General features: G+C 38.2%; 1 protein-coding gene across 1 annotated transcript in view; it reads left to right on the top strand.

Moving 5' to 3' along the window:
• Nucleotides 1-27,262, top strand: part of BGN (biglycan) — a 376,091-nt gene that overhangs the window by 154,233 nt on the left and 194,596 nt on the right. The window contains exon 2 of the mRNA XM_044080413.1: nt 6,397-6,655. Within this exon, the coding sequence (XP_043936348.1) occupies nt 6,397-6,655 (259 nt within the window). The remainder of the gene's footprint in view (nt 1-6,396; nt 6,656-27,262) is intronic.

The raw sequence follows: 27,262 nt of genomic DNA, 5'->3' as shown, positions 1-27,262 counted from the left end.
ATGAAAGTGTATAAGCCCCCTGAATAACTGTTATATCAGCAGGGCTGAACCTCACCTGTAGTAGCAGCAAAAATAAAGTATACTTATGTTAAATTACTATGACCAATGATATATGCAGGGACATTCCTTTATAGGTTCATAGGTGTGTACTAGGCTAATGGCCCTGGACCCTTTACAAGCCTAGCCCAAAAAAAATTCTCAGCCACCATGCCACCTGTTGTTAGTTCACAGTGCCCCTATCCAGTAGTGCAACTGGAGTGACCCCTGTGGAGAACTTTCTATTACCCATTAGTTGAGTAAGTACATTTTTCTTCTGATTATCTCTCAGTAGCTTGGACATCCAGATGCCAGAATACCTACAAATGCCTAACCTTATGCTCGCAGCATAAACTTGTGCACAACTTGCTTAGAAATTGGCTTGTGCGTTTAAAAAATGTTATAGCTATGGGGGCAGCATTTAAAAATGATTAATACAACTGAGAGGTGTAGCTAGCTATTCCTTATCCCGGTGCCATTCTCCTGATCTGGCACCTGCCCAGCTTAAGTTTAAGAGTTTAAAAAGAGCTCCTCTTTCTCTCCTTCTCTCGTTTTTAACTATAACAAACTGCTGGCTGCATTTCTCAATGCTGGTAGGCATTGAAGACTGATTCCCTAACACTTCTCACGTATGGTGACTCATCCTTCACCCTACCATTGCTATGCCTCTATTTTCTATATGTGAGGTATACTGGGTTAGCAATATGAGGCTGTGAGTATAAATTTGAATTTTCTGACTTAATTCTTGTCTGTACCAATAATTCTTTGAAGAGCTATACTGTATTATAATCATGTAGTCACTAGAACATCAGGAGTGTGTAGTAGTTAAAAAATATCTGATTTTGCAGAAGGAAAATTAGAGCAAAAGGACCAAACAATTGTCTTTGGGTATAAAGTATAATGTGCTAGAAACAACATGTAACAAGATAATCAGTTTGGGGGTATTTTAGTAGTAGAATAAAAATACATCTTACATTAATATAAATAAAAACAGCAAATATGAACTGCCAGTATGGAATGGGGATGCATTATTTGGGGTTAGTGGATGGGGGAATAGGAGAGAAAAGCCTTGTTATTCATGTACTGTGGACTGGAGGAAAGTTATTTTCTTGGAGAGGACATACAGACAATCCATAGCAACAAGTATGTTATATAGGGTTGATACCCCTTCGTGCAGTTAATTAGAACTGCACAAAGGGGTTTTTGCATAAGCAAGGTACAAACCATATTATACACCTTTATTTTCAGATCACATTTTAGTGCAATTTAGCTTACTATGATGGGATCAATTTGTTTAGCAAAACACTGTGTTTCAGTTAGATACTCAAACCTGTTTTTTTTTTGTTTTGTTTTTTTTTTTTTCTTTTTCAGTTCAGGCACATAAATATGTCTAAGTGCAATCTCTTTGCAAGCCAGATTTGGAGATTCACTATGAGATGAAGCCACTCACATTTAACTGCACATGGCTTTGCAGGTTTGCAAAGTCACACTGAGAGGTTCAAGTTTAAGTTTGGAAGCCTAGAGTAAATGACTGCATGTGTACTAAACCTGCAGGTTTTTGTACCCACCTAGAATGAAACAAAGATAAAATGGCTGCAACAATTGGCAAGAAAACAGCTTTTGCTCAGCATTTGTAGAAGAATGGAAATAGTAAACAATAGTGCAACAGCACAGACAGTGCATATATTCAGTAGTGTAGCTAGGGTGGGGTGAGAAGAGAAACTGCCCTGGGTGCAAAGTGTTTAGGGGCCCAAATCAGCCAATCCCAATCTCTCTTTAATGCAAATGTGTTTGTGTCAAACCTGAGCACTGTAGCACTATGTGCGTGGTCTAAATTGTAGCAAGCAGTTTGCTACACTTTAAAAGTAAAATAAAAAAAATATTTTAACTAAAACATATGCAACATAGCACTCTGCCTTTGCAGGGTATAAACTGTATAAACTGTTTGCTACATTTATACAAGCAGTTTGCTACAGTTTAAAAAATATTTTTTATAAACTAAAACATGAGCACTAAAGTGCTCTGTGCAGGCAGGTATATACTGTAGCAATTGTTTGCTACATTTCAGCAAACAGTTTGCTACAGTTTAAGAGAAGAAATGTTTTGTTTTTTTAAATAAAATATGTTAAAGCATAGTGGTTTGTTGGAGAGAAATGGAGTCAAATGAAAGGGCACATTAGTAAGACTAAGGGACGTACAATCAAATTGCATCATTGTGGAAGTACTACTAACTTAATTAACATGTTATGCCATTCTTTTAGGTGACTCCTTGGCATAGACAGATAGAATCTTGATGATGACCTAAATAACTCAGGTTTGGGTAGTGACCCTCAAAATCTAGCAGGTAGCAGAGAGGGAAAATATAGCAACAGAGTAGTGCCCACTAACTTATCCTTTGGGGAAGATGGAGGTATGTATGTCTCTTTGTGTGCATGCCATCCATGATGTCCAGTGGATGCTGCACACCCAATAGAAACTATCTTCTTGGAAGGGGAGGCACAGATGCCTATGGGTTATATCACTTTCAGAGGTAAGTGACATCCCCATCTGGCATCTTTTGCATTACTACCTTTGAGTAAGCATGGAGAATGGTGAGATCTATACCTGCATGAATTTCTTCAGGATACTCCATTTTTCCATTCTTCTAAAACCAACCTGATTGCTTGGATACACCACACTGCTTTATTTATACATACAATCACCTATAAATCAGATTGTTGACATTACCCTTTTTTATCTGTGTCATGGCCTGAAAGGTTCTTTGGTCTAAAAATAAATAAATTAAGAAAATTATAAATGGTACCATAATAAAGTACAGAAAATTAATGAGTGAACCATAGACATGGTATAAATGTAGCCAATGATCTGTTTTACCAAAGATTGGACATGAAGGGCAGTAATAACTTTGTATTACATGAGCTAGTGGTAGAGCAGCCTGTGGACTTATTCCTGACAATACAGCTTTGGAAGTTTGCAGGCTGTAGCCTGAGATAAGGATGTTGATGTAATGTACAATGCTGACAGCACAGTGCAGAATGAAAGATGCATGTTCATAGCTTCACAGGTTCATAGGTGTTTACTAGGCTAACGACCACAAGGGTGTTTTAAGCCTAGTCATGCATCCCAAGTCTCTGACAACTTCTGATACCCTTGATAAGTGTAAGCATGGGCCTGGGAGATGAACCATTTACAGGTTACCTGTTTGCATTAGAGATATAGGTGCCAAACCAGGGATGAATTTCTGGTTTCCCATCCAATTGTCCATGTTGCACTTGAATTGGGTTAGGGAGGAACTCTGCTTCACATGGATGAGGAGTCTGTTCCATAAACGGGGTAGTCTCTGGGATACATACCTATCTCTCCAGCAGGTCTTATTTATATCACAGCCAAGGTTTAAGTCTTTAGAAAGGGTAATTCTGGTGCTATTTGTAATGTGGATATGTAGGAGGCCCATCAGAGTAGGGTATAACAATCCCCTGTATGCCAGGCATAGATCTCCCCTCAAAAGCCTCTAGGAGACAGACTACGGGGACATCACTTATCACAGTTTAAAAATTGGTTCAAGTCATGAGAGGACTGACTAGACATGAAACGCCTAGTGTCCCTATGGCATTTCTTTCACTTGGTTTGGGGTAGATTGAAAGATGGAGCTTGTAAGATACAACTACATAAAGGAGGGTAAGGATTCTGCATGAATATTGTGTGCCACGGGTGAAGCTTTCTTTGTTCAGTTATCACAAAAGATAAATGCTGTTATAACACTGAACACTGACTAACAAAAATGAAGAAAGACTTCTTAGCCAGACTGAGTTAAAAACAATGCCCTGCTATTATTGCAAAAACAGCATCTGGTGTGCACTAACATTGCATGGTCTTCAATTCACATTAGGTACCAAGAAAGTTAGTCATCCTCTTTTCAGCTGTTTCCACAAAAAATGGTAAATTCCACAGGCAGTCCAGACATGTCACATGGTACAAATGGACATGACAAAGGCTGTCAAGATGAAATAATGTCACTAAATTCAGAAAACCTTTTTCAAGGTATGTCCAACCAGTGATGAACTGGTGAAATCACAGAGCATGTATATAAAGCAGAAAAATGTCAACATATATTGCAGTAGTACCACCTAAACTTATACCCGGAATCTGTGTTTATTTATTTAACATTTGTTTACCGGGAAAGTCTGACTGGAACAGAGCCCATTTTCAGTGGAAGCCAGGGGAGAAACACTTTACACACATGTCTTTAGAATGCGGGAGAAAACCAGAGTACACCGAGGAAACACACATGAATGCAAGGAGGACATGCAGACTCCACACAGAAGTCACTCAAGCTGAGAACAGAACCAGAAAACCTCTTGCTGTGTGGCGACAATGCTAACTGCTGCAGCACTGCATCACCATAATAGTGTCACCTATATTCATGGTGTGATCTACAAATCTAAGTTCCTAAGTGTAAAGCACATAATATCATCTTGTGCCATTAGATCCAAGTATTTACTGTGGATATAAAAAGTTTACACCCCCCCGTTAAAATGCCAGGTTTTTGTGATATAAAAAAATGAGACCAGATTAAATCATTTCAAAACTTTTCACAGCTTTAATGGGAACTATAACCTGTACAATTAAATTGAAAAACAAACAAATTTGTTAGAAAAAACATATATAAAAATAAAAGACATACAATACGCTGGTTGCATAAGTGTGCACACCCTTAAACTAATACTTTGTTGAAGCACCTTTTGATTTAATTACAGCATTCAGTCTTTTTGGGTAGGAGTCTATCAGCATGGCACATCTTGACTTGACAATATTTGTACACTCTTCCTTGCAAAAGCATTCCAAATCTGTCAGATTGTGAGGGCATCTCTTGTACACAGCCCTCTTCAGGTCACCCCACAGATTTTCTGTTGGATTTAGGTCTGGGCTCTGGCTGGGCCATTCCAAAACTTAAATTTTCTTCTGGTGAAGCCATTCTTTTGTTGATTTGAGTGTATGCTTGGGGCCATTGTTGTGTTGAAAGGTGAAATTCCTCTTCATCTTCACCTTTCTAGCAGACACCTGAAGGTTTTGGGCCAAAAGTGACTGGTATTTAGAACTGTTCATAATTCCCTCCACCTTGACTAAAGCCCCAGTTACAACTGAAGAAAACCAACCCCAAAGAATGATACTGCCACCACCATGCTTCACTGTGGGGATGGTGTTCTTTTGGTGATGCAAAGTGTTGTTTTTGCGCCAAACGTACCTTTTAGAATTGTGGCCAAAAGGTTCAATCTTGGTCTCATCAGACTATAACACATTTTCCTGTGTGCTTTTGGGAGACCTGATGTATTGTTTTGCAAATTTTAGCCAGGCCTGGATATTTTTCTGTGTAAGAAAAGGCTTCTGTCTTGCAATCCTACCCCATAGCCCAGACATGTGGAGAATATGGGAGATTGTTGTCACATGTAGTACGCAACCAGTACTTGCCAGAAATTCCTCCAGCTCCTTTAGTGTTGCTATAGGTCTCTTGGCAGCCTCCGTGACCAGTTTTAATCTTGTCTTTTCAGCATTTTTTGAGGGATGTCCAGTTCTTTGCAGCGTCACTCTTGTCCCATATTTTCTCCACCTTTTGATGACTGTCTTCACTGTGTTCCATGGTATATCCAATGCCATGGACATTTTTTTGTACCCTTCTCCTGACTGATACCTTTCAACAATTAGATCCTTTTGATGCTTTGTAAGCTCTTTGCGAACTATGGCTTTTGTTGTAGCAGGCAATTGAGTAAATGTCAATAAAATCCTACTAGGGCAGCTGAACTTTATTTGTGGTTAATCAGAGTCTCTTTAATTGATGGCAGGTGTGTACCCAAGAAGACTGAAGGTTGTAATTAAATCAAAAGTTGCTTCAACAAAGTATTAGTTTAAGGGTGTGCAGTGCACACTTATGCAACCAGCTTATTGTACATTTTTTATTTTTTTATATTGTTTCCCCTAACAGATTTGTTTGTTTTTCAATTGAATTGTACAGGTTATATGTCACATTAAAGGTGGGAAAAGTTTTGAAATTATTTATTGTGGTCTCGTGTTTTTATATCACAAAAACCTGGCATTTTAACAGGGGTGTGTAAAGTTTTTGTATCCACTTTATATTAGTATCCAGGCATGGCACACAATGGCTTGTCATCAATTGAGTATGCAAGTATCATTATTAACTTTCTTGGGAATGTATTCTAGATTACAGTCTGACAAATGAAATCTAAAGTAAACAGTGTTCTATAAGCTGAAACATTGTACTAAGGTGGTAATTGAGAAAAATAAAAAAATGAAGAAATAAATCAAAGAATGTTCCTTTGTAATCCAATATGTTTGTATCTGTAGGTCTATCAGCTGTCATCTAGCTTTGTCAAAATGAAGCTCATACTGCTACTGTGCTGCTGGCTGACCATGGCCTTGGCCTCACCATTTGAACAGAGAGGATTCTGGGATTTTGCTTTTGACCTTGATGGAGCAATGATGAATGATGAAGAGGGATCTGGTTTTACTACTGTAGCACCAACTGAAGGCCCATTCTTGCCTGGACCAACATGTCCATTTGGTTGTCAGTGCCATCTACGAGTGGTACAGTGTTCTGATCTTGGTAAGATGTTATAAATGTGTTCTTTTATTTCTATATTATTTTCCTTTCCTTTCAAATGTGTTGTTTGTTTCACCTTTCTAATGGGAAAGAGATGTCAGCAGATATTTTCAGAAGTAACAGTTTTCTTTAGTTGGCAAAGCAGAAAATGTGAGTCTTGACCAGCAGTTTGAATTGTCCCTTTTAAAACTAAGGAAGTGTCATGCCTTTGTAATGTCTTTGGCCACTTCATTCATGCCTAACACATTCTTCAACAGGTCAGACATGAACTACACTTTTGTAAAAAAATGTGAAGTTTGCTGCTCACAGAGTTAGTACATATAGCAGACATTATCAGCCTTGAAAAATAAGTAGCTCACTGTAGGTTATAATGAGTGTGCAGGAGTAGTTGGTAATAACAAAGCCCTTAACTTTATTTATGTCTCCTAACATCTTATTCTGTACTAATTACAAGATCCAGATTTATTTCTCCCTCATAAAGTCAGTACTCTATCTCCTTAGCATCTAATATCATTAACCATTTCATCAGATTAATTATATTTTCTATAAACAGAGTTTTTTTATTGCTGCATGTTTTTAATTTATTTGATTCTGTATGAAATAGGAATATAAGCTATTTATGGAACATTATATACTTGGATTTGCTATTATATGCAATATGTCAACCCATTTTGATGACACTTTTTAACCTCCTGATGAAGTTTCATTCCAGAATCTTCCAGGTGGTAAACTTTGGCTCAGCCTGTCCTTATGGGATAAGTTCATGCACTGAGTATCATAACACTTTTGATGTTGACTCTTTGATATCCTTCGTGGAATCTGTTTGTGGATAAAGTCTGTTTCTGTATAACCTGAGATGTCTCTGTCAGATCCTGAATTAACATCTTCTTTAGCCCATGCAGCCTATATTGTAATAAAATCTCACTTCTCTGCCCCCGCTATGGCTTTTCAGCAACTGGAGTGTATGGAAACCTGCTCCTCATATAGTTCCACAATATTTGTCAATCAGCGATTTGTATGGAGGTGCTCTGATGTATATTATTTCTGGATTATTGGTGTTTAACTCTTCAGAGAGGTTTTATAGTGCCTGAGACAAATATGTCAGATGGTACAGACTGATGTAATGATGGGGAAGTGGACACATAGTCACATGAACGTGATGGGCTAGATATTCTTTGTCATTGCACATATCTCGATTCAGATCTTATTGCTTCATTATCTACATTCTCAAAATGCAAACAATACTGTCAATTAACAGTCGTTAATAGTCATTTATTTTCACTGCCCGCTTATCTAAATCAAGTTACAGAAGCCAAAGCCTAATTCAACAAGCTACGGGTATAAAACAAAGTCCAGTCCTCAGTAGGATGCTTGCATACTCACACAGAACAATGGGCAGTTTGTAATATTGTTAGTTCACCTACCTTAATGTCTTTGAGCTATGGAAGGAAACTACAACCCCAAATAAAAATGTACACAGATTTGCAGCTCCACACAAATGACACCTCATTCAGGAAGCAAACTTTAAAAACAGTTGCCTGTAGACATAAACACTATCCAATAAACCACTGTACCATTAGCATGTGACTAATATAGTTTGGTATTTAGTGCAGAAGGTTTATATAGAAAAATGATAAATGACACATGAATTGTTGGCACTAGATCATTTTTGAAATCTTGACATTTGCATATACACTTACTATTGAAAGAAAATTGGCAGGTAGCATGAAATACGTGCACTGAGTCTTTTTCAGGTTACCCTGACAAGCACTGTTCCTCATCAGTAATTCTTTATATCAAAATAAAATCTGATACCATCAGTTTACTTGCAGCCAGGCTTACAATTATTCTTACTAGATTATTAGTACAGTAAGAGTATGTATTAATGTGTGTGTGTGTGTGTGTGTGTGTGTGTGTGTGTGTGTGTGTGTGTGTGTGTGTGTGTGTGTGTGTGTGTGTGTGTGTGTGTGTGTGTGTGTGTGTGTGTGTGTGTGTGTGTGTGTGTGTGTGTGTGCGTGTGTGTGCGTGTGTGTGTGTGTGTATATAATATATAGTGTCCTTAGCCTTGCAACCTAAATTGTGGGTGAAATGGATTTGCAAAAGAGTAGTTCACTTAGCTGTATGGCAAATAAATAAATTGAAAAGGTAAATGCTGTCAAGAACTCAAGAATGAGCAGCACTGATAGCACTGCTGAGAGGAGGCCATTTATCATTCTTACTGTTATCATTTGCTGAACCCGAATTAGAACAGATCTATGAGGTCTAGAGACATTAGCTGGGATGTAAGCTGCATATAAATGGTGTTCTCAATACCCCTGTTAATAAATGATGGATGAGAAGTTAGGCTATATTTTTCAGACTAGTTAAGACAAAAAGATGGCTATCACCCAATATGAACTCCTATATAGCAATTAAGTATATTGGTATAAGTTTTGGAATAAAAATTAAGTATATTGGTATAAGTTTTGTAATAAAAATTAAGTATATTGGTATATGTTTTTAAATACATATATATTGCCAACATTGTGTTACTTCATTTATTCATTTTGGAGATCTTTAAATATAAATTTGTTTTATTCCTTAACAAAACATACATGTTTATTCTGGTATTTTTCTTCACAACACTATTTAAAAGTACTTCTGGTATGGTAGAGACAAGGGTATAAACACAGACTTTAACTTTTACAAGATATTCAGAATTATTTTTTTTATCTATGAAGAACAGTTACATTCATTAATATGTATTTCCCACACAGTATAAAATATATTTCATAGTTTCATAGGTTCATAGAAGGTTACTAGGCTAATGGTCCTAGGGCCTTTACAAGTCTAGCCGTATAAAAACCTGAATACCTTTACTGACCATATTTAGACAGTCATCGTTATCAGAGCAATTCTGTGATCAGCATGGAGTGCCCCTGTCCATGAGGAACATAGGTGCCACCCTCAGGATGAATTTATGGTCACCCATACAGCTGTCAAGGTTGCACTTGAATGGGGTCATTGAGGACCTCTGCTTCACATGGAGTGGGAGCGTGTTCCAAAGGAGCAGTAATCTCTGGAAGATATGTCTGTCTCCCCAGCATGTTCTGTTAATGTCACAGGCTATGTTGAGATCTCTGGAGTGAGTTATTCTTGTCCCATTTGATTTGCGGATGTACAGTAATTCCATTAGGGCAGGGTCCGAGACTGCTCTGTAGGCCAGGCACAAGTCACTGCTCAGCAACCTGTATAATACAGAGTACAGTGACAGGACTGTCAGTCTTTCCATGTATGACATGTTTTGGAGGCCCTGAATTCTCTTGGCAAGAAACCTCTGTGGTCTCTCCAGGGTGCACTGTACTCAATTAGTGACCAACAGGGTTGACAGTAGCACTATAACCTCCCAGGTCCTGGATGCAATGCCCTTATTTATGAGATGTGCAATGTAGAATTATTTTCTTACCACTACAGACACATGGTGATCGAAGTTTAGATCGCTATCAATCTGTGTTCCCAAGTCTCGCACCACTAAGTTTGAGCTTAGAGGGCTGCTATCTATAGCATAATTATCAGGGGCTACTTCTTTGGCAAAGGGGATAATTAGACATTTTTTGCATTAAGTTTTAGTCCATGAGTTTGGCACAAATCATTTCTCTGCATCAGCCCTTTCTGTAATATGTTAACATCGTTGGGGGACTCTATGATTGTACCCAATTTACAGTCATCTGCAAACCTGGTAAACCACAGGTCATCTACCTTTGTCTGGACTTCAGAGAAATAGATTCCAAACAGTAAAAAGCCCAGCATAGATCCTTGTGGCACTCCACTAGTAACTGGTCTACTAGTAAAGGTGGACTCCCCAACTTTGACAGTGTGAGTTCTGTCGGTGTTAGTTCACACTGAGGAAGGACGCATGTCTGAAAGCTTTGTGTTTTATTAAAGACGTTTCATTGTATTGAAGCTAATATCAAGTGTTTTCTTACACTAGAATTTTTTTGTGTTTGATATTACTGTGACAGTGAAGGTTTACCATTGTGCTGGTCCCTACTTTGCTGTACATTCTGTTGGTGAGCCAGTTGGCTACCCATCTAGAATATATGGGTCAATCCCCACCTGGGAGAGTTTCTCTACGATACTTGAATGAGGGATTGTGTCAAAAGTCTTGGCTAAATCTAGATAGGTGGTATGTACTGTTTTGTCCTCATCCAGGGCTTTGGTAACATCCTCAAAGAAGTCCACCAGGTTTAATAAGCAAGATCTACACTTGACTAAGCCAAACTGGGTCGAGTTAAGAGTCTGAAGGATGCCTAAATCCTTGTGGATAAGGTCTGTAATGATTCTTTCCATGGCCTTGCAGATAAGGCTGGTTAGGCTTATGGCTCAATAGTTCCCAGGGTCAGTTGATGGATACCCTTTGTGCCACGGGATTACTGTTGCTGTTTTCTACTCTGCCTGGAAAAAGCCAGTTCTCAGGCTATGGTTAAAGAGAATGCCAAGTGGTTCTGCTAGGCCTTGTTTTAGATTGTTTAGGAAGCAGCCTGGGATGTTATCTGGTCCCATAGAGTCTATGTTATTGGCCTTGGAAAGTGCTTCTATGACCTCTTCTTTGGAGATACTCAGTATAGGATGGATATCAAGAATGCTTTGGGGTCTGTCCAGTAGGGACAAAAGGATGAAGCTATTTCCAAATCTGTCAGCTAGCAGGTTGGAAATTTCCTTAAGTTCACTGTAAGTGGTACCATCCACTATAAGTTCGGCATACAGCTGTGCATTCCCTCTTAGGTTTTGGACATAGCTAATGAATGCCTTATGATTGTCTTTAGCTAGGGATGCTAATTTAGACTCATAGTTAGCCTTAGATGACTTAACCAGATATCTAATTTGCTTGTTCAAGCTGTGGAGAGTATTCTTCCTCTGTTGAGTAAGTTCCCTTCCATTCTTAGATATCTGTTTCTTTCTTTTGTTGTATAACTTATTTATACTTACAGTCCACTAGGGTGGCTTGTTTCTTCAGAAAGACCTGGTTTTGTTCCTCTTGGTTACAGTCAAATCAATGCATTTGTTTAAGTGGCTGTATAGGGCATTTGTGTATTCCTCTACATACAAGACATTATTGTCTATGTTGTCAGGGGCTTTGAAACATTTTAGACCATTGCTCAGTAGGCAATAGTTTGCTTTGGAGAAAAAATCCAGTATTTTTACTCCTGTAGGGTTATCAGGTTTGATCTTTAGTTCAAATGAGACACATTTATGGTTTGACCTTACCAAGGAGGCAACACACAGGAGATAGTGCAGTGACCTTCCATGATGGTGAGCACTAGGTCCAAGACATTTGAGCCCCTTGTGGGAGTGTGAACCAACTATTCCAGGGCATTTGAATTAAAGTCCAGGAACATCACAGCAATTGTGTTTGTGCTTGTGTAAGACACCCAACCGATGGAGGGATAGTTGAAATATCCTATGACCAACGTTTTTGGGTGCATTGAGGAACTCAAGCAAGTCCAGCTAGGTGGTGTGCTTCTCCTGGTTCATGGTCGGGGACCGGTAGCTAGTGATGATGTGAAAGGGAATTTTTCCTATAGTTAATTGGACCTGGAGTAGCTCAAGAGAGTCGTACTGTTTCACCAGTCTTGAGGTGCATTTGGATTTAATGAAGATGGCTACCCCTTCACCTTTGGTTCTTTCATGCTTGTTTTGGGGTCTGAGCATGTGAAAGGCATTGTAGCCTTGTACAGCCAGGGTGCTGTCAGTGGCCTTGAACAGTTTCTGTGACTGCACAAATGTCAACATCTTCCAAGATGAGGAGAGCTTCCAGGGAGTGCAGTTTACTGTTTAAGCTCCTAGCATTATGCAGCATGACCTTGAGATTGTCTTTAGTGGATTTCTTTATGTAGAAGTTTTGTTGTTTGGACATTGCCTTAAAAATGCACTATGGGCAGGCAAGTGTCTTGGCCAGTATCTGAAAGCTTTAAGGAGACAGGTGAAGGCCATCTCTGGCAAAGCAGTGTGAACTGGTGCCCATGTCTTCCCAAGCAGACAGATGCTGGATCCCCCTGCAGTGACACCAAAAGGTAATCCAATTACTGAAATCAATAATTTTTTGTCTGTATTATGGCATCATCCTCGGTGAAGCCAGAATGCTGCTTAGGGTTCCCTGATAGTTCGGTCATGTCACTCTTCATCTAGTCCAGAGAGGTATGTCTCAAGTCATTTACACCAACATGTACTATGACAGAGTCATAATGGTAATTGTTGCTGAGGGCCTTGAGTGAGTGTGTGATTTGATGGTCTGGCACCTGACAGGCAGCTGACAGTGACCTTTTCCTTGTTCAACCTGGTGAGCTGGACATCTGTGTGTCTCACTATTGCATTACTTATAACCAGATAATGTGATTTTGAGTTTTTTATGTGTGTTGCTATGTGTGGTGGTGGATTCTGTTTGTGTACTAGTATGCATATGTTTGTGCTTGGTAGGTCTCTGGTCTTTTGGTAGGCTGTTAGTGAGTACTTCCGTTTATGTGAGATTATGTGTCATGACTTTCTCTTGTGTGAGAGGAGAGGTGTGTGTGCTGACAACCTGTTGTACGTCTTGTTTGTTGTTATGTGAGAGGATGGATTCTAATTTCATGGTATAGTTACATCTGTCACATACTGTATTTGTTTGCTTTAGGAGCAAGTGGTTATCAGTATACATGTGGCAATTGCTACATTGCCTCAGGATGTCCGTGTCAATCAGATTGGCTGGAGAAATGGTGGGAAACTGTCCATCCATTATGGTATGTATAGATTGTGGTGACTAGTTGGCATGGGCTAGATGGAGCTGTTTTTGCTTGTGAGACTAGCAAGGGCAGCTATTTTGTGGAAGGCTAAGGGTGGAAGACTATGTCACTGCCTCGGAATGCACAGCTGAGTTGATCGCTGGGTAGCAATGTGCAGCTGCATTGTACACAGAGAGGCAGTGGAGCTAAGGAGGGTTCTCTAGCAGTTATCAAGGGAAACTGTTGTTTCTAAGCATTTGCATCTATACACAGCAGAGCTAAACTCTGTTGTGCGGTGTGCAGCTATGAGCAAACGTGATGCTTACATACAAATGAAGTTAAACAGTTTAAACACAAACTAGCCAATGGGAGAGCCCAAAACTGAGCCTTATTCCAATAATCCCCAACTCATATGGGTCCTGGGCTGCACACGTCTGCCACAAGGGTGTAGGAGGGCCTTCCTAATGTAGGATAACTGGTTTTAGTGATCCATTTATGCCAAACAGCCTTGATTCAGCAGACCTGAATCTCGTCTATGTTATGAAGTACAGAAGTACTAAGATTTCAAAAGTGCTGAAAAAAACAGGCAAGGAAGCAACAACAGCCAAAAAAACATCAATTGAGCAAAATACATTTCAAACAAGTGAAGGGCAAGCTTTAAATATACTTATTTTCTATTGATCAAAGTGGATGCCTTGGATTTAGTTCATTATTTTATCTCAAGAAATCTAGACATCAATAAGACAACTGCAGAAACTTTTAAGTATTTAAACATTAGGGTCACTGATTGTCTAGACAGATAACCTGCTTTAGTGCCATCACTTAGGTTTACTGGTTCCAAAATCCTCTGATACGTACTTCTCCTAATCATTCTGATATAATTATATTTTTAAAATAATCACATTTGTCTGCTGTGCTTGGAAAATGCACTTCTCTGCTAAATAATGGATTTCTTATTAATATCAAAAGTTGTTTCTAAACAGCTTTGATTTTTATAAAAAGGTTTAAAATGTTTTCAGATATGGAATAAGCTACTGTTTCTAGTTAAACAAGACACACTTCTTTTTTTTCTTTTAAAGATTTGCTAGATGAATTTATGTTTGTTAAATGCAGATAACAGGTGTTATATCAATCAAGTTTCTTGCAGATTAATATATTACAAGCTTGATGCTATGTGTTATGCATCTTCTATAATAAGGGAACTTATCTTCCCTAGCTCTTGTTTTACTTTCATATCCCTTTAATTTTGACTCATCTTGCTTTGCTTTCATTCTACAGTTTAAACGAGTTTATATTTCCAGTTTTCCAATATGACATAGCATTCCTTCCACTTTGTGAATGAATAAGAGTATGAATTCATCACTTCAGGTCATCAGAAGTTTGCAAGTTTTGCAATAGCATGATTGTAAAACAATCTTCAGTTTCTTCTGCTGTTTAAGCTCATAACTGATTTTTTACTGTAATACACTCTCTAAAAAATTGTCTTAGATATGAATTAAACACATATCACAATATTCATACAAACCATTGTGAATGCTGTTTCTGAAAAGATGAATAAAAATCGCATTATGACAGGGATAATCGTACATAAGAATCACACTGTAACAATTTTGTTACAATGAAGTTACACACAAACTTCACTGTTAAGACAATATGCAAATCTTTTGAGTGGTCTACAGCTGGTAGTCAAAAGTAAAGTACAGCACAACCTTACAAACATCTTTAAGAATTGATGCGCACCTTACATTGTCACACAATCTTTCGTGGATCTTAGAAAAAGGCAGGATCACATGAGTACAAGAGTTAAACAGCAGCTTTTAAAAAATAATGGTTGTCCACATTTCTGCAGCACTGCATAGTTCCACACTCTTTTGAAATTTAGGACACCTCACACTGCCATACAAATACCTGCTAAAACTGCCATGTGTCACAAAACATTATAATTGTGTCTCCTTTCGCAATTGTTTTTCCTATTTCTAAAATGAATGTCAAAAAATAAAGCTAACATTCAGTCTTACTACTGACGTAAATATTGTGATGCCCATTTCCCAAGCACTCAATATTCTGGCTCTGAATGGATACTTTGTCATTACTGGAATCATCATTCAGTGTTCAGGCCACCTGCATGCAGAAATGCTCAGCACATATCCAAGACCATTAAAAGGAAGAAGCTGCAATTATTAGGAAACAGTAGGATATGGGAATCAGGCAATAAAGAAGTACTCATAGACTGTCTGGGTTGAAAGAAGTACTGAGAGATGGAATATATGTGATTTCTTGGAAGGTCACTTAGCCAAGGTGCTTAATATGAGTCTGGCATAACCCCCTTTTTATTTATAGTGTACATATAACCCTCAGAACCCCTAGCCCAGAGGGTTTGCAACCCAGGCAAATCACCGTTAAGCTACTAAACTTCAAACTGTCAAAGATATGTATCATAGTACGCAAGTGCTGCTAGAGCTTTGCTGGCTGTCAGTTACTCACAGATATGTTTTAATAGACTTACACTCACTTACTGTGCCCTAAACAACCTGTGCACTGTTTATCTGAAAGAATTGCTGCATCCTTATACCCTGCTAAGTACCACAGGTCATACAGGTGGTGGGGGATGCTTGCTGTTTCAGGGTCTTGACTTGCAAATTCTGGCAGGGTATCTTTGATCTATCCTTCTTTGGCCTTTCTGAAGAAGATACCTTCCCTGATTCAGACATGTATGTCAGAGTCTTCCTTTATATCTGGTTGTGAACAGTGCACTTCAGTGCTAGCTAGCTAGCTATTTTTGTTCCATTTTCAGCACTGGGGAGACCTTTAATGGGTTTGGACATGATTTTCACAACACTGCACATATAGTATATTTCTGCTATTAATTTTATCTCTAGTGGATGTTTGCAGTTTGCACATGGTAAAATGTACTTCCATTATTCTTCATGGTCTAGGTCCCACTAATACAAACACCATTTTGAAATGGAGATACATACAATATAGAGAAACAACAGAAGAGATGGGTGGTTAGGTTTGTGACAAAAGGAGGTACTACCAGTACAGCCAGCTGGAATTTTGTTAATAATTATATGTCATTTCTTAATATCAAACTAATTTATATAAGATGCTTGTGTTACAAATATATTAGAACTGTATGTCATGTGTATATCAAACTGCTCTGTACAGATATTCGTGTTGAAAAGGCATTTGTAAAAGTGCTGTGTTTAAAATGTGTCCACAGTGTGCTCTACTGGAGAGAACAGACATATACATGCATTACTGTAACTGTTTAAATGTGTATGTTTTAACAGTGGAAACTGGAATACAGGAGGTTAACCTCAGTCCAGCAAACTTTAGAAAAATATCTGAAATTAAATTACTTTATGGGTTACACCATAAAGATGCTATCTCACAGGTTTCAAGACAGCTAGAGATACAAAGTCTGTACTAGGAGGCTATCTGTATTGTCTTTGGGGTGAACTAATCACTAATCTGAAAGCATGGAGAATAAAATTGTTTAATGACTTTCCGCACCTGCCGAAGATCTGAGTAAAAGCCCTTGTGTGTGTATTTTTACGGGCAGGTGCTAAATGCTGCCAGCTGCCAGCAACAGGGGTTTTGCATGGGAACTAGAAGTCAGATGACCAGAAATGATGTCATTCTTTAAGCTATCCCAACAGTAATATTTTAGATATTATTTTGAGAAGCCTCTTAGTGAGACAGAGCATTCTGTATTCTGTCTTGGGCCTAACAAGAAGAAAAAGAACCATTCACCATATCATCTGCCTTGCACTATTAAGTACATTATTAGGGTATAGTAACTTTCTTAGATACAGTTAGGAATATAATGAAACTTAGTTTAGATATTGTTTTTCTTTATTTGTGTGAGCCTGTACTGCAATGTTATTTTAAATATTTTCTGTGGTTTTGAACTCTGATGTCACTGTGAATATATACTTGGTATTGTCTTGTTCTTTTATTATATATTATTAAATATATTTAAACCTTTCATTGTGGCTGATCTTTGTAGAGATATTTAAGTTTTGAGAGTACTTGCATATCTATGGTGACACTGTGTGGGCCACTCCTAATAGACTTGCTCTTGGTCAAACCACCATTTTTATTGATATTAATTTCACTCATTATATTAGGTACCCTTGGAAGAGTCTTAATGTAGCTGGTAGAAGGGTTTTGGTGGCAGTGAAAGCTACCTTATAGTCTGAGCAAGAGGAGCATAGCTAGTAAACATGTGCCAGCCTTTTCCAGGTGTGTGTGTGTGTGTGTGTGTGTGTGTGTGTGTGTGTGTGTGTGTGTGTGTGTGTGTGTGTGTGTGTGTGTGTGTGTGTGTATATGTGTGTGTGCAAATCAAATATCAAAGAGTGTGTGTGTCAGCTACTCGGGCAGGGACACGAAGCACTGGTTGGACAGAGAGAGTGTTGGAGGAATTGGCTTGGAACCCTGGCTAAGGACTCAACTCTATACCTGTGCCAGTGGGAACTCTTATTGGGAATCTGGAGAAAGAGAGAGGAACTAGCCCCAGACTGTGTTCCCTGTGTGCTCTTATGGGAAATTGTGCTTGACTGCACTTGATGCAGAGCTGCACCTGAAAATACTGTGTGTACCTGTTATACTCACAGTGAACATCCACCCACAGCTGCCAGTGGTGAGAATTGAGGCTCCTTGATTACTGGTCCAGAGTTGGGTCATCCACGTCACATATTGGTTGGCAGTGGTGGGTTGTCATAAGGTTAAACAATTTTATCTAAGCCCTAGAAGTATTTACTGATAAAGTAGTTAAAGCCTTATTAGACAAGAGACAAGGTTTACCACATATATTAAAGCCTTGTCAGACTTTGGTGGATAAAGGAGAAAGATATAGCATAGTTGCAGAAGAATATCTGGACATAAGACAATATGCATTTCCTAAATCCTGACCTTGAGAAAGGAGAAACTGAGAAAATTATGCATTTTCACAAGTGAAAGAATTCTTCACAACTAATAGTTGGTATATGTTGAAATAAAAAAAAACGACATTGTTAACCCAGTAAGCTAAGAGGACACATAACCCTTTTTCAGAGGTGAAGCAGCAGCATTGTCTGCTTAAGTGACTTACTCAAAATCACACACCAATCAAATGAAGGCCATAAGAATCAAACTCAGGACTGCTGCAAGATATAGGTAAGGCAACAGATACCTAAAAAAGATTAAGGTATAAAAAGTCAGTTCACTTTGCAGTGAACACAACCCATCAGCAGAAAGAGGTAATGATGTCAGTAAGCAGTCAGCACAAAACTGTATTCCTCAGTCCTTTATTATGAATCCATAGTAGCCATCATACTTGGTTCTTAGAATGTGGTGTATAAATATATGCAGCATATAAATAAAGAAATATGTTGTTAGCAATGCCCTGTAGCAGCTAATGCGGCTGACATACATAAGTAAATGAGTAAAGCATACAGTGCATAGCTAACACATCTATTGCCCCAAGTAAAAAAAAAATCTTTGTAGCAGCAAAATGTAAAAATCAAGTACAGGTTTACACAGTCTAAATCCAGTACATATGATTTAATCTTTAGATGTTTTGCATTATTTTTGAAGATTACAAATTTATTGTTCTTAAAATGTTTTTGTAATACTTTGGAGATCTGCTAAAAGTAGGCATCTATCCAATCAGACTTTCCTGGTAATAAAATGTCAATCAACAATCAATCAGTAAATAAAGTTGGTATTTGCTACTTTTAGGATACATACTTCAGATGTTTCTGTTCAAAAACTGGGGATACATTTCTCCAAGTGAATGAATGGGGAAAGGTTCAATCGGTATAAGGGAATCCATCCTTCCTACTTTTCAGTCTTAGCATTTTGATTGTATTAACAAAGACAGGTCTAAGCTGAAAGGAGGTCTGCAGTCAAATAACATCAGCATATTTAGCTATAGCTTGTTGCTTGTTATGTTTTTTAAGTTACTTAAAAGCTTTTTCAATAGCATTAGATAAATATAAGTTAAACTCATTTGGGACTCATTTGGTTGGCAACTGACTATGTAGATCTATCTGCAAAGATGTTGGGATGACCAAATAATATAGTTGTTAATCCTCTACAGAAAGACTTAAAGTTTGCTATAGTAAAACAGGCCTGTCTGTCCCTTCTAGTAATATTGGTGCATCTGTTTCTAGTTAAATGTTTATATTGTTGATCTGTTTCAGAGCATGACTACTTTTAAACTTCCTTGTAAGGTTACAACACAATGATATTTTGGAATTGTAAGGTCTGTCAAAGATCACAACGTCATAGCATTTAATTGCAGAACTGAACTAAAGGCATGGCATGCAATGGCATTTTTAATTGCAGGGTTGATCTGTCTATGGTATTTACCTTTGCCCCAAGGTTTCCTGACATAGTCATGTATATCAAGAAAGATGGTCTTGAAATAGCCTTGAAAAGCCACATTGACTAAACCATCTCAAAAGTTACAACTCAATTTAAAGCTGCCTACCCCATCTCCAATTACTTAACAAAAAAGCCAGACAGGCTGTGACTAAGAATGTGTACATTCCTTGACTTCAGTATGCTTTCCCAATAACCTCACTTTATTGTTCTTAATACACATGCAAAATTTGCATGTGGATTTATCAGCCTGTCCCCTCAAATGAAGCACCACTACCTATATCTACAAAAAGACAACTTGCTCACAGTAACAGTTTGCTCCATTTTGTTCTATATCCTCACTGACCAGTAAAAGTATGCATAACAGTTTCTGTCCATCTCCTGCAAGCAGGCTACTAGTCATAACTTCTCCCTACTGTCTCAAGGATTAGGAAAATAGTATTTTGACCCAACACTGGCCACCCTTTGAAATCTTATCCAAAGAAAGGGGCTTTAATAAAACAGACCCTCCTATTTGGAACCACCTACCCAGAGAGTTCAGGTATGACACCTGCTGTCTTGAACCTAAGAATGGTGCATGTTAAGAACCCTATATATTATACTGTCCCTGTCTTTTCACTAAATAGGCTGGTGATTTGACAGTAGTTGCTAGGATACTAATAGGCTGCCTGCTCTACTTCGAATTAAATTAAAATATTTACCTATTTCTGATCTGCACCTGCATTGCTGTTAATGCGGTTTGTGGTATGGGGATGTTGTTTTCACAATTATATTCTAAATTGGGTGATAGATATTTATCTCCCTAATTACTTTTTCTGGATGTTTTGCTTACAGTAGGAAGGATCGTGATGGGGGAACAAAAGATAGGTAGGGAAATATGTAGACTGAATGAGTCAAGTGGTCTAATCTGTCATCAAAGTTCATGTTTCTGCATTGATTGTACCTTTTGAATTTTGCATGCTGAGTAACATAATAAGGCTTCTAGTCTGATTTTGTTATGTCTGAAATTAGTTTTACTATGGAGGCTCCTCAAGAAATGCACCCTGGAGCATAAGTGATATGATCAGCTGTGTGGGAAATTGTGATCTAACTTTAAACAGCTCAGCTGAAGTCTAATTCTTACCATTAAAAGTTCAGAAGACAATGTCACAACAGGATTTCTATAAAAATATGTAGGACTGAGAAGCAGCTGACCCTTTCCCAAATGAAGCTGCAGGAGTGCTGTTTTCATGTACAGGAAGTGTTTCTGACTTCACTTGGCCTACAAGCTGTCTCTTCCCCCATTCTGTTCACAACATTTCAGCAACTGCTCATTACCAAAATATACCAAAAGCACCCTTTTAACTCCTCTAATTGCCTTTTTACAAACACTGAATGATCTGCTTTCATTTTTCCTTGGTATGTACTTTTAGATACATCAAGCCAAGTTATGTGGCTTGATATGTGCATATATGTGGTGATGTCTGGAGTTTTCATACCTAGTTTTACCACACTTTCATCTTACTTTGATCTTTCTAGTTCTCACTGTTTAATTTTTGTTCAGAAATGGAAAGCAGCTCATGGAACATTTTTTTCTGTCTTTTCTTATTTTACATTCCAAAAGGTCATTGGCCCATTTAACAGAAATTAAATCTTAATATGCTGACCCTTTATCTTGACTGCCTTGCATTATTTACTTCCAAATTGCTCACTTCATCACCAAGTGGCGAGTACAGATGACATTCAAACTGCAGCTGTGCAATAGTTGTCAGGTTCTCTCGCTCACTGTTTCTCAGTCAGACTTCTGATGTGATTTTTTTTCTTGTCACATTTTATCTCCCTCCTCATCTCACGTTCACTACAGTGCTGTTTATGCCATATGCTTTCTGATCCTTTTCAACAGTTCAACACCTGCTCATTTCTGCTAATATTTGTTTATTTTACATCCCTTTGTTCCAGTTATGTTTCAGTCCCTCTTTTGCCTTTCTCTGTTTCTATGTCTAATTTAGGTCACTACAGCCATTTAATTTTACTCAGTTTTTATCAGCAGAAGGAAGAAGATAAATACTGGATATGCACTTTGAATTTTGTAGTGTTCTGCATCCAAATAAATACGTTGAAAATAATCGTACTGTACAAACATTTCCTTCAGTTATGCCGCAGTCACTCCTTTGAAATTACTTCTACCCTGATTTCAGAGACAGAAAGACTGAAATACAGGTACTGCATTTGCTATGGAGACTGTAATGGCAAATTGACAGGGGTCACATGCCATAGCTAGTTCAATACTACACAGTGTTATAAACTCACTCTTCATACTGTGAGACATGGGCTGAAAATCTCTCCACGTTTTATGGACTTCTGCATCATTCTATGTTGCCAGAGAGCAATATGTCATTGCTAGTATAGTTTAAGTTCTAATTTCATTCATTCATTCACCTTCATGACCAAACCATGCCAACCATGGATAAATCCAGCATTACCCACAGCCAGCCATGGGTTATTGCTATATTAGTAAGCAAAAGGAGGATTGAATATCCTGCATGATAGCCTTGTCATTTTTTCTGATGTGGCTGCTATAACTTCCTTTTACCTGGCATGATAACAGGTAGTGATTTCACAACTAAAGTATAGGAGCAGTAAACCTGTTCACTTCCATTTAAGGTGTGCAGTGCCCCCCCAGCATACTCAGTACACAAGATCACAAGACCAAAATGACCAGCTCTAGTTCAGGATTTTCTGTTGTCCAAACAATAAATATACCAATGAATTTAATTAAAGCAAAGTCTTTTGAGACAGCAGATTGAAACATAGCAATGTTTTCTAGTTAGATTTTTCAAAGGATGTGTCCAAGATTCATTGTATCCATTCATATAGTCTATTTCTTTCCTTTTACTATGATACAAAGCCATATCACCTAGTTCATCATCTTTCTTTTCCCACGTTCTGTGTCTACACCTAACTATTGCTCTTTCATTTTCTGAAAGTCATGCTCAGAGACTTATATCCATTTTCATACCCATGTTTACGTGTTATTCCATTTCACTTTTCTTTTTATTCACTTGTCTCTGCTATAAACTACAGCTGTTTTTATTTCCCTATAACAGAGCTGTGCTATTTTTCCTTGTTCTTTTGAATCATATTGCCATGGAAGCAGTACAGATTTCAGACAACATTGTCACTTCTCACAGAAAAGAAGACAATGATTCTCTACAGAAACCTTTTCCTAGCCAAGAAAACTAAACTATAGTGTGGCATTTCTGATAATTAGAATGAAAAAAGATAGCCCTAAAAGGGAACGCATTTTTCCAAAGTGCAAGTACACATAGCTTTGAACACTGTGTTTCAGAAAAAAAAATCTGAATTTTTAAGACAATGTAGAAAACAAAATACTCACAGGTGCAACCCATGACATGTAGGTATGTGGTGACTTCAGATGGAGATATTTGAAACAATGTCCTAGACCCTTTAAAAAGCAGAGAAAAATCAACAGAGGCACAGATGGAATTCTGGCCACTGCTTCCTCTTATCCGTAAAGAGTAAAAGCAATGGCCCAAAGAACTACCTTGATAAACATTAACTGCCTGCCACTGCCACTGCAAAAAATAAAATCAAATAAACTTTGATTAAACTAAAGTAAGAAACTGCATTTGTTTATTTATTTATTTATTAACATTTGTTGACCGGGAAAGTCCACTGGGTCAGAGACCCATTTTCAGCAGAGGCCCGGGTGGAAAAGCTCCACAAGCAAAATACAAAGGAACACAATAATTAAATACAATGTGACCATGTTACTGATATAACATGAAGAAAAAAACATAGAATATGTACACAGCATTGAAGATATGACAAGTGAAACAATAAAACAAGAAGTTTACAACTGAATAGTAGTGTTACATCATTTCAATCTTTGGTGAGATTCCAGTCTCCTATATAGTAAGAATACACTAATAAATGTGAAGACTGGGTTTTTGCTAAGATTTTGTCATTGTAGTATTTGGTGACGTATATTGTTTAAGGAGGTTTGTTTTTAAGGCAGGTGCAGGATGGATTGTCTACATAATGTGTTTTTAGGGCTACCTTAAAAGTTTTTGGGTGATCAATCTGGGTTATTTCAGATGGAAGGTTATTCCATAGCTTAGCTGTGGTATGGGAGAACAGGCATTGTCCTGCTCTTTTGTTGGCTTTGGTTACTGTGAGCATCAGTTTACAGGAGGATCTTAGTGTTCTAGTGGGGGTGTATGTTTGTAGGATTGAGTTAAGGGCAGGTCAGTCATTTAGTATAGAAATTAGTTTTTGGGCTAAGTTTAGTTGGGTGTATTGTAGAAGGTGAGAAAACTCTAGCCATCTTAGTTCAGTGATGGCCTGGCAGTGATGAGAGTGGTAAGGTTTTCCGGAGGTGAATTTGGCTATTTTGTTAAAACATGATTGCAATTTATTACTAAGGGCTGTGTGCAGGTTAGTGAAAATGGCACTACCATATAAAAGGGAGGGGATGAGTAGGGGATTGGCTAATTTTACTTTGGTATATTTATCCAGGTAGAGTTTGTGGCACTATAGTTTACCTAGTTTGAAATGGCTTTTCTTGATTGCGGTTAGGATGTGTTGTTCATATGTGAGTTTATCATCTATTGTTGTACCTAGCAATTTGGCTGTTTTCACTAGTTCAATTTCTGTGCCGTCCTTAGCCAGGATTTTAAAGTCAATGTTGGATGGTTTTGCTGAGAACAGTAAAAGTTTAGTTTTTTGGGGGTTTAGCATCAATTGTGCATTAATAAGCCATGATTCAATAGAGGTAAAAGCCTGTTGTGTAAGTGTGAGGAGGTCTGAGAAAGATTTAGAGGTGGATATAAGTGCTGAATCATTGGCATATGGGATGATATTCTGGATTAGGGGGACTTTATGCAGGTCGTTGATGAAGACATTGAACAGTAGTAGTCCTAAAATGGATCCCTGTGATACTCCTACATTGTTAGGTTGGTACTGAGATTGTGCAATTAACCATTTTACAGATTGTTCCCTGTTTTGTAGGTAGGAGGTAAACCAGCTGAGGGATTTTGGGGAGCAACCTAGTGTTGATAGTTGGTTTACTAGCTTATTGTGTGACAATGTGTCGAAGGCCTTAGATAGGTCTAATAGGATTCCTGAGGTAGGATGGCCTGCATCCAAGGCTCTGTTGACAGATTCTGTGAAAGATAATATGGCAGTAATGGTGCTATGGCCTGGCCGAAAACCATGTTGGGTAGGGGATAGAAGAGCATTATTTGAGAGGTGTTTAAGTAGTTGTGAGTAGGGTTGCCAACTTTTATGTCAAAAATTCTGGACGTGTGCATGAAAGCAAAATGCGGTACCCCCCCCCACACACACATGCACCCCCCCCCATGCATGCGCTACCCCACACACACACACACACACACACACACACACACACACACACACACACACACACGCACACACACACACACACACACACATACACACACACACACGCAGCCATTCAAGTGTCCCATTACTTGGCTATCTCTCCACTTCTCCCCAGTTGCCATAAATACTGTTCAAAACTCTGTGTGCATACTGTTTTCGGCTTTACTTCTGCAATGATTACAGATACTTGGATTTAATGTAAAACTTTTATTTCGAATTTTACAGCATAAACACTAATAGCCATTTGCTAAACAAGCAATACAGTCTCTCATAAACAGACATAGCTTTAATACTTCTTTGCCTTTAAAACTCACATTCACTGAAACAGCATTGAAACCTACATTCAAAGAAAATGCATCTGGCCAGTGGTGGATTAAGTTTACCTTTGGGTTTTTTCAAATCATAGGCCCCTTGCACACATTTTTAAAGCCAAGCAAAAGTTCTTTGATTCACCTTCCTGATTGTATTAAATTTGAATACATAATAACAGCTAGCAGACATGAATTAGCAACCATCACAACTTTAAGACTGGTACGCTCATGCTCATGTAGAATGTCTAATGAAACAAAACTGGCATATTACTGATATACTTAAACAGCATATATTGCCAGGCTGTGGCAACACAATCCTGTAAAATGTTGGATATGTTAACCATATGAAAATGGCCATATGTTAGTTCCCTTAAACCAATTCACACTAAAAATCCAGAGAGTTCTAATAGGGTACTTGAGTACAAAACACTCACATACATACTGTCCCAGATGACTATGCATGCCCCTTTAGAGAGGGTACATCATCAGATGAGATGTGACAGTGAAGTCTTCACATAAATAAGATAGCCATATTGCTCTTTGACAGACACTGCTGCTCAACAAGCCTCATCAGTAATCAGGCAGAAGTAATGCTATAGGTGCTCTTTTCATATACCAACTACCTCTCAAAAATGGTAGATACTTTTCTGTACACTTCTGATTTCTCATTGATAAGTGAATGAAAAACATACAGCTAACGTTCATCTTGCATCTTTTAGACACACACACAAACACATTGCCCTCAACAAGCCTTATTATTTTTGACAGTGATGATGTGATGACAGTAACAGCACCACTTGTTAGACTGTGTGTTAAATTTATAGTTGTAAACATTTTGCCAGTAAGCATTGAAACAAAACACATGAATCAATAATGACAAAACTGCCCAATTCAGAACATTTCAACCATAAATGACCACTCATACTTATGTCATTAAAATCCACCAATATCAGTCAATATGCACAATCTCTGCATAGTGCAGAAGTATAACATCATCTAAATTCCACATTAAAGAGATCTGCAACTAATGAAAAGTTGCTGCTAGCAAACAATTTTATATATTCAGTGTTTCATCTACAAATCAATGCGTGCTGCCCTTGAAGAATTGATTGCCTATGTTACGTTAAAAAATGGTAAGCTGCTTGTAATATTGCAATAGGAAATGGATGGCAAACTGAAAACAGGTTCATAGTTACTACTAGGCATCATAGGAGGACATACTCTCAGGACTGCAGCACCCTGCCCCATTAAAATACAACACAGCATGAGCTGAGGGGAAAAAAAAACGGAACTTACATGTGCCGCAGTGTTGGATTAGAGAAAACTCAGAGCAAACACCAGCCAGACTCATGCTTTGCCTGGGGCTTTTCAGCATACAGTCCATCTTCTTTATAATTCAAATTCCGCGCACGCGGAAGACAGTGAGTAGACAGATGCAAACAGTCGCAAAGACACTGTTTTCATCATCTGCACCTGGACGCAAAGAGCGTTCTTAAAGAAGAACGCCCCTAAAAGAAAAAAAAAATGTAATTTTTTTAAACTAAATGAAAATGTGGACAGTGCACCATTTTCTCTGGACAACCCAGGCATTTTCCATTCTTCCGGACAGTGTCCCTTAATTCTGGACAGTCCGGAAGAATTCTGGACGGTTGGCAACCCTAGTTGTGAGTGAACACATTTTTCCAAGATTTTAGATAGAGAAGAGAGTATAGAGATAGGGCAGTAGTTGGAAAGATCATGGGAGTTTCCCCCTTTGTGTAGTGGGGTAATGATGGATCTTTTCCATA

Source organism: Protopterus annectens, chromosome 8.part0 (genome assembly GCF_019279795.1).
Source record: "Protopterus annectens isolate FY-2018-M chromosome 8.part0, PAN1.0, whole genome shotgun sequence".
NCBI classification, from domain to species: Eukaryota; Metazoa; Chordata; order Ceratodontiformes; family Protopteridae; genus Protopterus; species Protopterus annectens.
Note: the sequence above shows the minus strand (reverse complement) of the source record. Positions and strands in the feature narration are given on the sequence as shown.